At 41.9% G+C, this 17672-nt stretch overlaps 1 protein-coding gene across 2 annotated transcripts in view; it reads left to right on the plus strand.

Annotated features, from left to right (window-relative positions):
* Positions 1-210: 210 nt before the first annotated feature.
* LOC140480312 (secernin-1-like) overlaps positions 211-17672 on the plus strand; it is an 86073-nt gene continuing 68611 nt past the window's right edge. Inside the window, exon 1 of one of the 2 annotated variants that reach the window (XM_072575032.1) lies at positions 211-435. Coding sequence is in view for 1 of the 2 variants with exons in the window: in XM_072575031.1 (XP_072431132.1) it covers positions 588-628 (41 nt within the window). In the remaining variant the exon portion in view is untranslated. Of the gene's footprint in view, positions 436-536; positions 629-17672 lie in introns of those variants that run through there. The other variant, XM_072575031.1, reaches the window with a different exon arrangement.

Consider the following 17672-nt stretch of genomic DNA (forward strand, 5'->3'; position numbering starts at 1 on the left):
GACTATCCAATCCTGTCACTTTTTTCCCCTCAAGCGCTCTCCCATTACATTTTATAACGAACTCTCGCATTTTTCCCCAACTACAGATTAGTTGGTCTATCATTCCCCCTGCCACCTCCTTTATTAAACGGTGGGGATTTTATTCAATCGTGGAATGACATTTAGCAGGCAGTCCTTTATTTCCAAACGGGGAGGTTCAGCAGACGGCGCTGCAGAGCGAGGAGCGAGTTGTTGCCTGTTTGATGGGATCAGCAACGTTCCGGCGTGGGGAGCACCTCCCCTTGAACGGCGACTGGATACTTTTTGAATGAAGGGGGACAACTTGTGAATAGACAGAGCATCGTTTCTGTGGCTCTGCCCGTGTTGCATTGTCTGGTCCGCGCTCAGATGCTGCGGTTATATGACCAGGAGCTGTAGAGACCGCTAGGAGCTCAGGTAAGGGGCAGGCAGATAGATAGAGAGAGAGAGAGAGAGGGCTCATTCCGTCCCCTTTCCCGGAGCACAGCGAATGCAGCTTGCGTTGGTTAAGTGCAGGGTGGAGCTGGACAGTCTCTTCGACACCAGCCTCGGATGGTGAGGGATGGGGAATGGGGATGGAGATGGGAGACTGTCACCATGCAGGAGTCAGGTTTGTCTTTGGCCAGATAGCAAGCGGGCAGGGTTTACACCAGCAGTTTTCGCTGTCTCTTCCTGCATCCCCGAGTTTGGGTGTGTCCTGTCACAGGCTGCTGGAGAAGGGGGGGGGGGGAGAGGTGTTGTGTACCGACCGCCAGCAGCTTGTTGTGAGAGCGGTAGGTGGTGTCAGTCTGACCTTGCTCACAGCCCCGTTCCGATCACCCCACAGGTGCCCACTCGGACAACCCCGGGGCGCATCTCCTCCCCTTCTTCTCCCTACCTCCCCTTCTTCTCCCTACCTCCCCTTCTTCTCCCTACCTCCCCTTCTTCTCCCTACCTCCCCTTCTTCTCCCTACCTCCCCTTCTTCTCCCTACCTCCCCTTCTTCTCCACCACTCATCCTTGTTTCTTCCTTAAGACTTATTACTGCCAACCTCCCTCTTTTCTCTCCTAAAAGTGTTTTTTTTTCCCCTCTTCCTATCTCCACTCTTTATTTGCATTTCCATGTTTAAGTATTTCATTTTTTGCAACACTTCCCTTTTAGTGAAAACAATTCGATTATTTGTATTTAAATTTCTGTCCTCTTTGTCCTCTTCCCTTCCCCCATTAATTTTCATTTTCTTCTGTAAACTACTCTCAATCCGATAACTTGATTAGGTACAAAATTCAAAGTTTGGGAGAAGATTTGTAGCTCGGGTGCTCGTTGTTGTGGTTCGGTTCGCCGAGCTGGGGATTTGTGTTGCAGATGTTTCGTTTTGCAGACAGGGAACGAAACGTCTGCAACACAAATTCCCAGCTCGGCGAATAGGTACAAAATTGATAGCAATGAAGAGACGGTTGATCATGGAAATTTGGTGTATTATTTGAGGCAACGCTGTTACATCATACAACCACCTGACTATCATGTATGATTAACTTATCTCATAGCAACTGAATAAATGGAATTATATCAGTCCTTAATTCTCTAAAGTGTAGAGCAGAGTGAGCTCTGCGTTTCACAGCTGAAATGTTGCAATGCAAGCAGGAGGTCACTGCAGGCAGCTGTGTTCTTTTAATTAATTGGACGTAAATTGATGATTCTCAAACTTGCTGTGGCTATTAATGTATTCCTGTGGGTTTCCCTTCCTAACTTCAGAAAAAACTGAGAATTTATCAGGGAAGAAATTTTATTTTGGCAATAGAAATATTTTAAAATTTGCAGAAAAGTGTGTGAATCTGATTGTGGAGACCTACTTGAATGCTGTGAAGATGATAATTTAGAAACCAATGTTGTAAAGCATTCAAGTTAGCATTATTGTTGTTTATAGTATTTGTGGGATAACACTTTTTTTTTAAATGGTGAGTATCTTTGCAAGATATATTTTCTTCTGTAGATTCTCTTCCAAGGAATAACTTCATGTGCCAATAGTGCTGCGCTCCATCATATTCAATAAACTTTTGGGGGCCATCTTGGGAGGTTGGACTTTACAATATTCAAGTGCTTTCTTTTAAGTGTTTGCTCTTAAAGTCAGTAATGTGCTGGGCTTTGAAAGTACAGTAGAGGTTTTGGTACGAAGTTTCATTATGCTGTGCAAATGTCTTAATATAAGATTTATGAGCAGACAATTGATATACGTAGCATTTTACAAAGTCCATACAAGCTTCAGTTGCATACCTTGTATATAAGGTATAAGCCACTAGTTTGACATTATCTGACACCTCGTCCAGTCTGGGCACAATATTTCATGAAGAATGCAAAGAAATTTTGTGAAGTAGTATCATAAGAATCTCGCAGGAATGAGAGACTTTAGTTGCATGAATAGGTTGGAGAAATGAGGCTGTTGTCCTTGGAGAAGAGGTGATCAAAAATCATGAGGGTAAATGAGGAGAAACTCTTCTCATTGGAAGAAAGAAACAGAGCCAGATACTTAATAAGGTGAGTGGGATAAGAAGCAACATGTCGTAAAGACAGTTTTGTACAGTAAGTGGTTAGTTTCTTAAATGCATTGTTGGGAGTGTGATAAACACTCATTTAACTGTGGCTGTCAAAAGGGAATTGGATGGGTATGAAAAGAGACTTTCAGGACTACCAGGAGATTAGAGTCATAGAGATGTACAGCATGGAAACAGACCCTTGGGTCCAACCCGTCCATGCCGACCAGATAGCCCAACCCAATCTAGTCTCACCTGCCAGTGCCCGGCCCATATCCTTCCAAACCCTTCCTATTCATATACCCATCCAAATGCCTCTTGAATGTTGCAATTGTACCAGCCTCCACCACATCCTCTGACAGCTCATTCCATACACATACCACCCTCTGCATGAAAACGTTGCAACATGGGACAGAGTGAGTAGCTGTATCCATTTTGAACGGTTAAGATTCTTTTTCTCACAAAATTATAACTTTGGTGACAGTCTGGGGTAATTTATGGTTGTATAACTTGCAGAGCAATATAGGAGCCCTGGATATCGTGGTCATTATCGTTGCTTGGGTCATATGCAGCCCCTGCAATATAGCAGCAATTTTAATATAGTACACTCAAAAACTAGATAATATCTACATAATGTAGAAGAGACCACTTTAATGATATGAGGCCTAGGGGAATGAAACACATGAGTCAGTGAGTTTGCTAGCACATTATGTCAGTGCTGTAAAACACTTTCAAATATCTGTTGCATTTTAATTGTTTCTAGTCAGTTCTTAGAACTATTTTGTCAATTTACTCAGTTGAATTTGACAAAATAAGCTATTTTCTAAACATTTACTATAATTTATTTCAGAATATCTTATATCAAGATATAATCAAGATAGAATATCAAGGTGTCTCATGTACAAGCCAATGTGAAACTGACTTATACCAGTCCAAGTTTAATCTTGAATCATAGAATCCCGAAGTGTGGAAACAGCCCCTTCAGCCCAACATGTCCACACTGACCCTCTGAAGAGCATCCCACCCAGACCCACTTCCCTAACCTATTATAATATATTTCCCCTGACTAATGCACCTAACCTACACAACCCTGAACACTATGGGCAATTTAGCATGTCCAATTCACTTAACCTACACATTTTTGGATTGTGGCAGGAAACAGGAGAACATGGAGGCAACCCACGCAGACAAGGGGAGAATGTGCAAACTCCACACAGTCACCCAAGGTTGGAATCGCACCCAAGTCCCTGGCTCTGTGAGGCAGCAGTGCTAACCTTGAGCCACCATGCTGCCCCTCTTGGCCTGTGCTGAGGCAGGTTATTGTGGCAGAAAGGCAGTAAGACACTGTAACTAGCTTCAATATACAGTATATGGTCAAAGGGAAAATGAGTATCGGTGGACTCTATTCCTTGCTTCTCCTTTAGTGATTGTATTTATACACATGCTGTGATGTACTTCTAAAAACTGCGGACATGATAACTTGCTCCAAGTACTGAAGTGAAAACATTTCAATGGGGATTGGGGAAGAGCTAGACTGCTCCACGGTGCAATAATTGAGTTAATGAGCTGTGAAATAAGTCTCTCACTTCATAGGAAATACTTCATGTAGATGCTTTCTGTGAGTATGAGTCAGCTAAAGGCTCTGCCAGTAATGGAAGGAGAAAAATGCACAGAAGGTGAAGTGTAAGGATGGATTTTTTTTGGAAGGATTCAGAACATCATGGAGGTGTGGGAGTTGAAACCATTGAGGGGTTTGTGGATAATTACTCAAGATTCTTGAAAGTCAAAAACGCTAACATTATTTTGAGCATGACTTAAGTGTGGGATGTAATTGCGTGCACAAACTGAGTCAAGTCAATTCATCAGCTTGAAGTTGACTTCTGGGTTTGTGTCCCCAAGTTGTGCAATGGCTGAGATGAACTCCTGCATGACATCTCTTTTTTTTATTTGAAGTAAAGAATCAGGATAAAAATGAACTTTGAAGAGCTGGTAGGTGTTTGGAACAGATGCATTGAGAACAGGCAATGGCAGCATCCAGATTCAATGATAAATCTGTGAAGTTGCTGTTGGCAATAGGCAGGACCTGATTTATAATGGGAAGAAAGTTACAGCTTTTGCCAAGAAAATGTCATTTGAAGAAAGCTGAGGAAGTGAGCAGCAGGAGAATTGTACCCATTCTTAGATGTAGAATGGGAAATAACTTTACTAACATGAAATAACCAGGCTAGGAAGGTGGGTATATACTTGCTGATTCATTTCCAGTGGGGTATCGCCACTTAATTTCCTTATGCCAAATGTATTCCATTACAACACTCCTCTCAGCCACTCTAATTTCAGCCATACCCAGCCTTCACTTGCTCAGTGCTTGAGGTCATTCAGGTGACTGGGAAGTATCCTACCATAGTCCGAAGTTGTGCTTCACAGACGGTGGACAGGATTTGAGGACTCAAGAGGTTTGCTGCTAATAAGGATGTCTAATCTCTGACCTGCTCTTGTAGCCACAATATTGGAATGGTCAGTACAGTTCAGTTTCTAATCAATCACAACTTTCAGGATATTGATAGTGGGGATTTGCTTATGACACTCAATGGAAGGCCAATGGAATGATGGTTGGAATGTCTATCTCTTATCAGAGATGGTCATTGCTTAAATGGCAAGTGATACTTGCATCACATCTGCCCAAATATGAATATTGTCCAAGTCTTGCTGCATTTTGCCATGGACAGCTTCACTATCTGAGGAGTTGCAAACTGTGCTGGATATTGCACAATCATTTTGTGAATATCCTCTCTCTTAACCATTTTATGAGGGACAGAAAGTCATTGAAGCAGCTGAAGATGTTTGGGTCTAGCACACTACTGTGAGGAGCTTTTGCAAAGGTGTCTTTAAGTTGAGATGACTGACCTCCAGCCACATCCATCTTCTTTTGTGCTGAGCGTGACTCCAGCCAGCAAAATTTCCCCTGACTCTCATCAATTCTAATTTAGCCAGGGCTCCTTGATGCCAATCCTGATCAAATGTGACTTTGGTATCAAGGGCAATCACTCTCTCCTTCTCAAATTTAACAGATTTTGTCCATGCTTCAGACAGAGCAGTCATGAGTTCAGAAACTGAGTGACCCTGTTGGAACCCAGATGAAGTGTCAGTGAGCAGGTTATTGCTAAGCACATGCTGCTGGGTAACACTGACGCATCCTATCACTTTAATGGTTAAAAGAATAATAAGGTGCTAATTGGCTAGCTGGATTTGTCCTGCTTTTTTTTTGTGTGTGTAAATGACATACTTGGGCAGGTTTTCCATTGTGCCACTGCTGAAGGTTACTGGAAGAGCTCGGCAGATTCTGCAGCACAAGTATTCAGTACTATTGCTGGAATGTTTTCAGAGCTCCCAACCTTTGCAATATCTAGCTCAGGACTGCAGAGTACCAATCTGATCTATGGTATGTGGAATCGCTTAGCATTGGCATTCACTTGCTGCTTCTGCTGTTTAACCTACAAGTTGTCCTGTTGGTTCCTGTTGACATTTCATTTTTAAGGATGCTGGTGATGCTCTTTGCTTGTCAAAGAGGAGTGCAGGATGACCCAGTGTTGTTTCCCTGGCTTGGTTGGTTGTGATAGAGTGGGGGATATGCTGGGTGTTGAGTTTGCAGGTTATGGTTGAATACAGCTCTGCTGCTGTAAGTGTAGCTGTTCAGACCTGAGTTGTAAGATCTGATTGAGGTCTGTCCCATTTAGCGAGGTGGATAGTGTATCACACAACATGGAGGCTATTCTGAAGGTGAAGACTGGACTTGATTTTCACAAGGACTGTGAAGTGGTCACTCATACTTTTATGGAGATATCTGCAGCAGGCAGATTGGTGAGGTTGAGATCAAATATGTTTTCCTTTTGTTGGTGTTCTCAGCACCTGCTGCATCAGAATCATGGAATCCCTTTACTGGAGAAGCAGGCAATTAGCGCATTGCATCCACACCAACTCTCCAAAAGGCAGCCCACCCAGCACTCCCCTCCTTACTCTATTTCCCATGGACAGACCCTTGTCCTGCACATTCCTTTACACTATGGGCAATTTGGCATGGTCAGTCCACCTAACTTGCAACTTTTGGACTGTGGGAGGAAACCCCCAGAGAACATGCAAACTCCACACAGTTGCCCGAGGCTGGAATTGAACTTGGGACTCGGTGCTATGAGGTAGCAGTGCTAGTCACTGAGACACCATGCCACTCCACAATCTAGCACCTATGGCCTTTCAGTCTTGACCTGCTCAGGGCTGGACAATGAAGGTCCCCACCCAGAGAACAATCTACACCTTTTCCACCCTCGCTGTTTCCACCAAATGGTGTTCAATAGGGAATAATTATTCACCAGCCAAAAGGGGACAATATGTAGTAATTAGGTTTCCTTTAAGGATGTGAGGAGACCTCATGGGGACTGGAATCCATATTGAAGGCTGCCAGTACTGTACCACTGGTGGTACAGTGCACACCCACTGGTGTTGTGCAGAATGTTTGTGTTTCTAAAGAATGATTGCGTGAAAGTAACTTTTCAGTGTCAAAGTGTGGTGCTGGAAAAGCTCAGCCAGTCAGGCAGCATCCGAGGAACAGGAGAGTTGACGTTTCGAGCGTGAGCTCTTCATCAGGAAAAACTAATCTTCGGCGATTTCTCCTGTTCCTCTGCTTCATGACTTGATGTGCTTTTCCAGCACCACAGTTTTTTTTGACTCTGATCTCCAGTTCTCACTTTCTCCCTGAGAATGACTGATTGTCAGGCTTTGATTCGTTTGAGTTGTCTCAAGTTTGGTACGAGCCCTCAGATGTTAATAAAGAAGACTAGATCAATGTCAGGTGGTCCTTTCTGGTTTCATTTTTCTTCAGACTATTTCTGGTGGTTTCTAGGGCATTTCGAAGGGTAGTCAAGAGTCCACCTCATTTGTGGGCCTGGCACCACAGGTAGGAACCAGGTAAGCATAGTTTTGCTTCACAAAAGGACATCAGTGAATCAAATTTTAACGAGCATTGACAATGCTTTCATGGTTCTCATGATCTTCAAACTTCAGACTGCTATTGAATTCAAATTCCACCATCTGCCATTAGTGGCATTCGAAACCTACGTTCACAGAATGCTACCTGGGTTTCTGAATTACAGCTCCTGTGGGAAACCAGTTAGTGAGGTGACTTAAATATTAACGCACTCCAGCGATTCTCTCTCAACCCACAGCCCTGCAAACAACTAGTTATATGCCTGTTGCAGTGAACAGCAAGAACCCCCTCTGTCTCCAATAACATCCTTGAATGATGCAGATTCTAAACATTTTAAGGGTGCAATGAATTTCAGTCACCAGAAGTACTTGGCAGTTATGGCCAGCATGTGTTAGGTCTTCTTAGATGCTCCAAATGTCTGAGACCACCTGGTGAAATGAGCTAAGACTTCAGTGGTGTATTCTTTCAAATGGTATAGGAGTGTGGATTTCTTGCTGCATACTCTGTGTGAACTGTCCACCTGTTGATACCACCATATCAACTTTTTTTTATTATTGTTGCTGTTGATGGTATTGACCTTCTTTTGACATGCTGTCAAATGCATCAAATGGACCTTCTGTTTTGAATTTGGCTGCTTGGCAGATTCCACTTTTCTCCAGCACCTGTCTAGTGACAAGAACACTTGGCTATATCTTTGCCCAAGAATGTTAAGATTGGCTGTAATTATGAAACTTTTATTCAGATAGAAGGAATCATTAAATATTCTGGAGAGCTGTGGCCCATTCTCTCCACTTCACTGCCCAGCACAGCAGGTTGGAAATGTTGAATTTTAAAGCTTTATTGTAACATTTTAATTTCAATCAATTAATATCTTTGGTGTTAATTGCTGCCAGATCTGAATGTAGGAGGTTTTCCAAGTCAGAGTTTTGGACAAGTTGGAGAAATGGAGGTTAGAAATCTGATTAGTTTAGAAATGGTTGATGTGGAAGTAGTACATCTTGGGAATGAAAAAGATAATAGCTTAAAAATGTGTTGCTGGAAAAGCGCAGCAGGTCAGGCAGCATCAAAGGAACAGGAGAATTGACATTTTGGGCATAAGCCCTTCTTCAGGAATGAGGAGGGTGTGCCAAGCAGGCTAAGATAAAAGGTAGGGAGGAGGGACTTGGGGGAGGAGCACTGGGAATACGATAGGTGGAAGGAGGTTAAGGTGAGGGTGATAGGCCGGAGAGGGGGTGGGGGCGGAGAGGTCGGGAAGAAGATTGCAGGTCAAGAAGGCGGTGCTGAGTCTGAGGGTTGGGACTGAGAAACGTGTCTTGAACGTGAGCCCTTCGGGAGCTTTCTGAAAGTTTAATTTCAGCCTGGGCAATTAGTTCTGATGGCATGCTGTTTACAAAAATGGCAAAGGAAAAGAGTTTCTTGTGGATCCTGCAAACAATAGTTGGTGTTAGCTTCTGTAATTGATTTTTTTGGAGGAAGCTCTGACTTAACTTTTTTTCTCTGTCACAGGAAATGGTGATTGATGGGAATGCATTGACTCCAGTGGAACAAATAGGAACAGGAGCATGCAGCAGTGTTTCAGTTTTAACCAAAGCAAATGTCCAGAGTGATTTTACCTCTGTCTAAAACATCAATAAAACAAAATTACTCTGTACCTTTTCTTTTAGATAAAGAACTAGTTCTTTCCAAATGACATGTCTTTAAAACAATAAAAGACTACTTAGACTTTTCATGAGCGTGGTCAACACGATGCAGATTTTGGGCAGTGGATAGTGCAAATTCTTCTAGCTTAAAAAAATTAAGATTGATTTAAGTTTCTGTCCTCATCTGTAAGTATTTTATCATCTCTGAAAGGGTTGCGTTGTATAATTGCTAATGAAGGTGTTACAGTAGGAAATGTTTTCAGTAGACTAGTTTCTTAAAATCTGTCCTGTTTATTTCGAAGGGCATTTTTGGTATAATTCTTCCCAAGATTTTCAAACCATGTTTCAGCACACAAGAGGTGTTCAAAAGGGATCTGAATGACTCAATTTGAAGAGATCTTGTGAGTGGTAGTGAGTCAGTGTCACTGGCGTGTAGTTCTGTGAATATGTAGCTATTGATAGAAAAGAGTGCCATTTTAGTTTTGGAGTGCAATATCATTTTGCAAACTGTTAATTCACACTCTGCAGGCTCAAGGTATTAAAGTTGTGACAAATGAGATATTGTAAGCCCATACCTGCAAAGTCAAAAAACTGGCAAATGTTTCAAGTGTACTGACAATTCAACTGGCCGTGATAGTTGGCCTATAATGTGAAAACGATTGGCCATGTGGGTTTTGATCCTTTTGAAATGTTATCTGAATCTGCCATTCTCTATTAAATTGAGAGGACACAAAAACCTGAAATGGGTTGAAGGTACAAATTTGAATGTATTTTGTGAGGAGTCCTGAAGCTTATTTTCCAGAATATCAGAAGTTAGACATAAGACTGAGGAACAGGAGTGGTTCAACTTTTCCATTTCAGTTAAATCCTTGCTGATGCGGTAATCCTCAACTCCAATTTACTGTCTTAATCCCTCGATTCTCTTCTCTTATGGATTCAAAATCTGTCTATCTCAACCTTGTACCTATTTAACAATCCGCCTATACCCCACTTGCAGTAAAATATTCACAGATTCATTGCATTCTCAGAAGAAATATCTTTTCATTTGTCTGAATTGGGAGATCCGTCTGAAATGATGTAAGAAAGTCCAAGATCAGAACGCAAGGGAAAATATCTCTCAGCATCTATCAAGTCTCGTTTGGAATTTTTTTTTATGCTTCAGTAAGGTTCGCACTCATTCTTCTAAACTTGCAGCGAGTGCAAACCTCACTCGGCCTCTCCTCATAAAATCTTTCTACTGCCTCCAATGGCAGGATATTTTTCCTTGGATGAGAGGACCAAACCTATTCACGGTTTTCTAGGTATGGCCTAAATAGTGTCTTGTATAGTTTTAGCAAGCCTTCCCTATGTTTAGACTCTATTCTTGTTGAAGTACACCTCCAGTGTTCCATCTGCCTTCCCAATACCAATCTTGAATGCTAGCTATTTTTGTGATTTGTGCACCAGAACCCCCCTCTTTTTTCCCCCCCCCCCCCAATCCCTCCGCTTTCTGCAGTCTTTTTTTCCCCCCCATTTTAAATCAGCTTCTCTATTCTTCCTGCCAAAGTGCACAATCTCACATTTTTCAACATTGTTAATTGTTAGGTTTTTGTCCACTCATTTAACTTGTCGGTATCTGTCACCAGTTTAGTTAAGGAAGCTCTTGTTGTCCATCTTCTTACTACTTGTGGGTTTACCCTCAGTTTATATTCTCCCTTTTTCTTATTCCTTTAATTTAAAAACTTTCCCAACCTTCTGGCTTTTCATTAATCTGTGCCATATTGTATAGTTTTTCTTTCAATCTGATGCTACCTTTAATTTCAGTTGCTCATTGTAAGCTTCTCCCCTTTCAAGAATTCTTCCTCACTCGAGTATATCTTTACTGTGAGCCATGAACACTTCGTTTAAATGTTTGCCATTGTTCCTCAACCATCTTTGCTGCTAAATTGCTTACAATCCATACCAGCCAGCTCTGCCCTCTTTCCTTTTATAGTTCCATTTGGCACAGTCACTTCCAACCCAAGTTCCTCACTCTTAAGTTGACAGCTAAATTCTACCATGTTATGGGCATTGTTTCCCAGGAGATTTTTTTTATCCTGAGAGTTTATTAGAGCTGCCGCATTACACATGACTAGATGGGAATTTGGGGTGCCTTGTTGGCTCAGTGGTTGACACTGCTGACTCACAGTGCCACGGACACTGGTTTGATTCTGCCCTTGTGCGACTGTGTGGAGTTTGCCCATTCTTCCTGTGTCCCTGGGTTTCCTCCCAGGTGCTCTGGTTTCTCCCACATTCCAAAGATGTTGCAGTTTAGGTGGATTGGCCTTGGGAAATGCAGGCTTACAGTGATGGGGGGTGGGACATGTCTGGGTGGGATGCTCTTCAGAGAGCCATTGTGGCCTTGATGGGTCGAATGGCCTATTCCTCACTGTAGGGATTCTGTGAAGCCAGTTTGATCTGGAGTTGAACGTTGTTCTAGACAACTGCCCCTGTATACAGCCCATGAATTCCATGTCATGGCTTAATCTGCAAATTTTATTCTCCCAATCTACATGAAGATTAAAGAAACCCATGTCTAATGTGTTTTGTTTTAACTTGTTGTCAACTTCTGATTTATTCTGGATTCCACAGAGTTTAAAGTTTCACATGTAAATGAAATTGTATCATTTTAACTTCTGCACTAGATTTAGTTTTACCTCTCTTCCAGATTTGAAATCGAAGTCACTGCTCTAATTTGCAGACATTGCACCCACCCTATTCTCTGCCCTTGAGTGAGCATAAGTTTTTATCAAAGCAGGACCAGAAACAGAGGCCATAGACTCTGTTGCTTCTGTTTTCAGGCCCCAAACCTTCCTTCTCTTCTTCCTTAGCAGCTTGTATAAAGTGCTTTCAGGATGCATTTCCAGCCTTACGGAATATAAAACTGTGGCACAGAAGAGGCATTTTTTTAATCAATAAAATCTGTCAATTCTATTCAGTGCAAATAACGTTATCACCAGTCCACACTTGTTCTCCTCCTCCCCTTTCCACCACCCCCACCTCTCCCAACTAGTTCCATTCCTTTCCTTTTCTTTTTTTTGTTTCTTCCCCAACAGTTATCCAATTACCTTTTGAGCACCTAATTTAAATTTGTTTCCACAACAAAGAAGTTGGAACAGGGAGGTCATACAGCAACTGTATAAGGTGTTGGTGAAGCCGCATCTGGAGTACTGTTAGCAGTTTTGGTATGCTTAAGAAAACATATAATTTCATTGGGAGTAGTTCAGAAAATGTGCACTCGGATGATCCCCCAGTATGGAGGGACTGTGCGCGCAAAGACTAAACAGGTTGAGACTCTACTGATTGAAATTTAGAAGATTGAGATGTGATCATGTTGAAACACATAGGATTCTTAAAGGACTTGATAGGGTCATTGCTGAGACGATGCTTCCTGCACCTCATGGGAGAGTCCAGGAACGAGGGCATAATCTCAAAACAAAGGGCTCAATTTGAGACTGAAATGAGGAATTTCTTCTATCTGAGACTTGTCTGTTTGCAACCCCTTGCCACAGAGAGCTGTGAAAATAGACTCCTTGGGTATATTTAAAGCTGAAAGATTCTTGTTTTACTATGGGAATCAAGAGTTATGGTCTACAGTCCCCTGGCTTGTCCTTTCCACTTTTCATAAACAGTGGCACCACGTTTGCCAACCTCAAGTCTTCTAGCACCTCACCTATGATTATCAATGGTACAAATATCTGAGCAAGAGGCCCAGCAATCACTTCCCTAGCTTCCCACAGAGTTCTAGTTTTATGGAAATGTTTCTTTTCATGGCACTTGTTTTTGCCGTTGTTAAATCTGTGCCATCTGATTTTACGTTTCTTCAGCCATCAGAAACAGTTTCTATTTATTCAATCTAACCTTCCATAATTTTATACATCTCCATCAAATGCCCTTGAGCATCCTGGCTTGACGGAGAACAAACCCTGCTTCTCTGTCATCCTTCACTTCTGGAGGTGTTCTAGTAAGCCTCTTCTGAAATCTGTAGAAATGTTTGCATCATCCCCTTGTATGCACAGTAAGAAGCCATAGTTACAGGTAAGCTATTCTGTGGGTTCTGCAAAAACTCCTTGGCTTTTGTACTGTATGCTTCTCTCTCTTTTATAAAGACCGTTAAATGTGTATCTTTTCAGTGTGATACACTTCACATGATTTGGAGATGCTGGTGTTGGACTGGGGTGTACAAAGTTTAAAAATCACACAACACCAGGTTATAGTCCAACTATAACCTATTGGACTACAACCTGGTGTTTATAGTTGGACTATAACCTGGTGTTGTGTGATTTTTAACTTTGTACACTTCACATGAGTGGCTTTGTTAAGAATTAGACACAACGTTGTTCTTTATTCAACCAGATCCACTTCTTTTAACTTGTCCCTAAGCCAAAGGTCAGTTTTGTTTGAGTTCTTGAATGTAGGGAGCTCATTTTTTTTCCTTCTTGCTCACATCTGTTTGATTTGCCATATGGGGTATTTGGACTTCATTAATATCATCAATTAATAACCCTACAATTTTAAGGTCACAACGCAAGGCGTGATTTAAAATTGGCACAAAACAGTAGGCATAAGTGAACAAACCATTTATTTTCCAAAATAATGCAGGCAGTTTGGTGTAAACAGCTGTTACCTTCAACAGCCAATTGAGGTTATAGCCAATATATTGTCGTCACAAGCATGAAGCTGGTAATGTTTTTTAACCAGGCAGTTACTACCCTATCTATTGTAACTTGGATCTTGACATCAGATGTGAATTTGACGAATGACACTGTTCACTGCAATAGCATCCACTGTAGTTTTTTTCCTTTTTTTTAAAATTAGCTTCTGAAATTTTGCACCTTTTTTTTAAAGACAGACTTCACATTTGTTTCTTGTTTTCCTGATTCCCTGTTCGTTATTTTTTCTCTCTCTCTCTCTCGACTGCTGCCAGACTTGCTGAGTTTCTCCAGCATTTTATGTTTTTATTTCAGGTCTCCCAGTGTATGTAATACTTTGCATTTATTTATAGTAGGAACTGTTTTAAGATTATGATGGATGATTTATGACATTGAGGGTATTGGACAATCATGGCTTGAAGTGAGAATATGATAGGCAGTGAGTTTTATTTTTAAATGTACACACTGGTTTGACCAGTAGAGATTCCTGTACACAGCAGGAGTTATAATACCTCAAATAGTGTTTTTGCAATGCCTCATTTGAAATTTTTCACTTTGTTTTTGTTCTTCCTCCACTTGAAGGCCATGCTGGAATTTAGCTTTGCTGTGTCTAGCCAATGATTCCAGTCACTTTTGAGGGGGAATATTCTTCCTACTCCAAACAATGTTTTTGTGGGGAAGAGCAGGTTTTTCCAAAGTTGAGAATGATTGATTTGAGGTAACTATTCAAAGGGGCATAGTGAATGGTTGGTGGAGCCATGTTTGCTGCCACCAGGTCCATCCTGATTTTATTAGAAATAACTAACTACTAATACTGAAAATAATCTGCCAGCATTGAAGGTTTTGTGGATAGGGGAAAAACAGAGCTAGCATTTTCGGGTTGATGAACTGGCAGAAGTTGGAGATGTAATAGATTTTAAGGGAAAGGGTTGGGAAATGAACAAAAGGGACAATTTGCGATCAGTGGAAGGTGGATTGAACTCCTCTGAGGGAGCACCCCCCACCCTCCCCCTCCCCCAGTTGATGATAGAGGGCTGACAGAAAATGAACTCTTAGCACTGAACGCCCTCCTCTCTCTGTTGGATTTTTAGGGATCAGTCAAAAGTGTAGTTTTTATTTTAAAAATAAAATCTCTAACTTGAAAAAAAAATGAAAGAGGTCCCCGCTGGATAGTGTGGTTATATGAGCTAACTGATCAAAAGGCATCATTGTGTCTCCCTCAAATAAGTCGCCCATGTGTGACACACCCCTAGCTGTCCAATGTTTGAATCCTGAATCCATCATCCCCGGTTGAAAACCCAGCGTGCCCATTAAAGGTGTTAGAGAAGATGTTTTGCTAATATTGCCCTCCATGCTTTAACAGTATTGGGTTATGGCAATATTCCTTAACTGTCCTAATTTTGTCCAAAAACAGCAGGCTAGTAAGGGGGCACCTTGCTTAAGAGGTTTTGATATCTAACTGCATTGAAAGAGGGTCCCTCACAAGCCCAATCACTCATGTAAGATAAAAGCGAGCTTAGTTTGTAATGTCCAGGAGATCCACTCCCTCCAATCTGTGTGATGCAGTTGCAGTTTAGCTAATTAATAAGGGGCTGCTTATGATGCCAACCAAAAGAGCTAAACAGGGATCCAAGGTTTGTCTTCATTTCCCTGTGAACTGATTTGTACGGTGGGGTTTGGGGTCTGTGTTTGCTGCCCCTTTCCCCTGTAAATTGCTGTTTCTTCAATACAGCTGTTAATGTGGTACTAGAAAAGCACAGCAGGTTAGGCAGTATCCAGGGAGCAGGAGAGTCAAAGTTTCAGGCTGTTAAATAAAATTATAAAAGAGCTAAATCAGCCGTTCAGTCTCCTGAACGTTTGTTTATTGAAAATCATGGGGAGCATCCGTATAGGGTACAACAAACTGGGGAGAATATTCATCTTAAGAGCTATCCAACCTAACCGTGAGATGGGAAGCACCTCCCATCTTTGAAGGTCTTGTTGGATTTTGTCAAATAATTGAACAAAATTAGCTTTAACAACTGATCAAGATCTGGAATGATGAATTTGCCCAAATCCATAAAACCTCCCTGTGACCACTTAAATGGGAATGGAGATTCACCCTCAAGACCTAACACCTTCGTAAGACCATCCACAGGCATAGACTCTAATTTTGCAAAATTTATCTTGTACCCCAAAAAGGTGCCAAACAAGCTGCTACATTGTATCAGGTGAGGCACCAAAACTGCTGGATTTGACAATAAAAATGAGGACATCGTCTGCGTACAACAAAATCTTATGTAATTTTGACCTGCTTCCATCAAAGGTTCAATCACCAAAGCAATGGGGAGAGGGACAGCCCTGATGGCTGCCCCTAAAATACTAAAATTGCTGGATCGAACTCCATTGGTGATGACCACAGCAAGAGGGTCACTGTAGCGAACCTTTACCCATCTTATAAAGGCTTCACCCAAGCCAAACTGCTCCAGAGTATCAAAACATTATGGTCATCCAACTCTATCAAATCTCTTCTCTGCATTTAGAGAAATCACCAATCCCTGTACTGACTGCTGTTGACACACTTGAATTACATTAAGCAGCTTCCTGTTATTACTGGAGGATCTGCGACCCTTTATGAAGCCCATCTGGTCCTCTTTAACATTAGAAGGGAACACAGTTTCCTGCCTTAACGCAAGTGTCTTAGAGGATTTTAAAGTCAAAGATATTAGATATTGGCTTCTCTTAGGGATGGCGGGAGACTATCATTCCTGTACGAGTCACTGAACATGTTGAGCATCAGGTCTGCCAATATTTTTAAATTCCTTAAAATTTGCTGGGAAGTCCATCAGGACTGGACACCTTTCCACTCTGAAGCTGCCTCACAGCCTTCTGTACCTCTTGCTCTGATAAGGGGGCATTGAGAAAAGACTCTTATTCGGGGGGTCATACCTGGAAGCTCCAGATCCTTGAAAAAGGACTCCATCTTGACCCATCCCTCTTCACAAACCTCAGATTGGTATAATTCAGAATAAACACTCTGATATGCCGCCTTTAATCTTTTTGGAATTACATTTTTGGTTCCCAGCCCCTTCTCTAACCAACATAATGCAAGAGTGAGCTTTAGGTCATGACATACTGAAGAATTTGAGGAACTTTCATTATCACCCCAGGCAACAACATATGTACAGTTCGATTGCAGACACTTTACCTGTCTGGGCTCAGGCTATGCCATTCTGATGTATTGCAGCATACTTTCCTCAATGTGATTTACTGCAAGAGGACAGCTCAATAGGATGGGGACTGTGAGCGTCTATCATTGATGACAACCTGATTACGTCCCTTCACAATATGCCACACCTACTGCGAGCCATATCACAACAACCTCTGCATCCAATTCTTGTTTCCCTTTGGTTTTACCTTTAATTGTCTCTCCCCTCACTTTTGGGTGGCCAATAGTGACATGAACACCTCTTCATGACATTTCTCTCCTTTTTCTTTCGCTGTCCCTTCACCTTGCACCTTCACCTTGATTTTTGACACTTAATCTCTCTTTCATTCTACCACGACTTTCCATTTCTCTCTCTTTATTTAGTTCCTGATTGCGTTCTTAAAACATTATATCTCATCAAGCTGCGACATTAGCGCTCTCTCTCTCGCTCTCTCTCTCTCTCTCTCTCTCGCTCTCTCTCTCTCGCGCTCTCTCTCTCTCTCTCGCTCTCTCTCTCTCTCTCTCTCTCACTCTCACACTAGCCTGATCAGCTGACATTTATTTCAGACATCTTCTCCCCCACCCACCCCCCCCCCCCCCCACCTTTTGTTTTGCTTTTGTAAAGATGTAGCACCTGATGGATAGAGATAAAACTGCCTCCAAATTTTTATC

Source organism: Chiloscyllium punctatum, chromosome 8 (genome assembly GCF_047496795.1).
Source record: "Chiloscyllium punctatum isolate Juve2018m chromosome 8, sChiPun1.3, whole genome shotgun sequence".
NCBI classification, from domain to species: domain Eukaryota; kingdom Metazoa; phylum Chordata; class Chondrichthyes; order Orectolobiformes; family Hemiscylliidae; genus Chiloscyllium; species Chiloscyllium punctatum.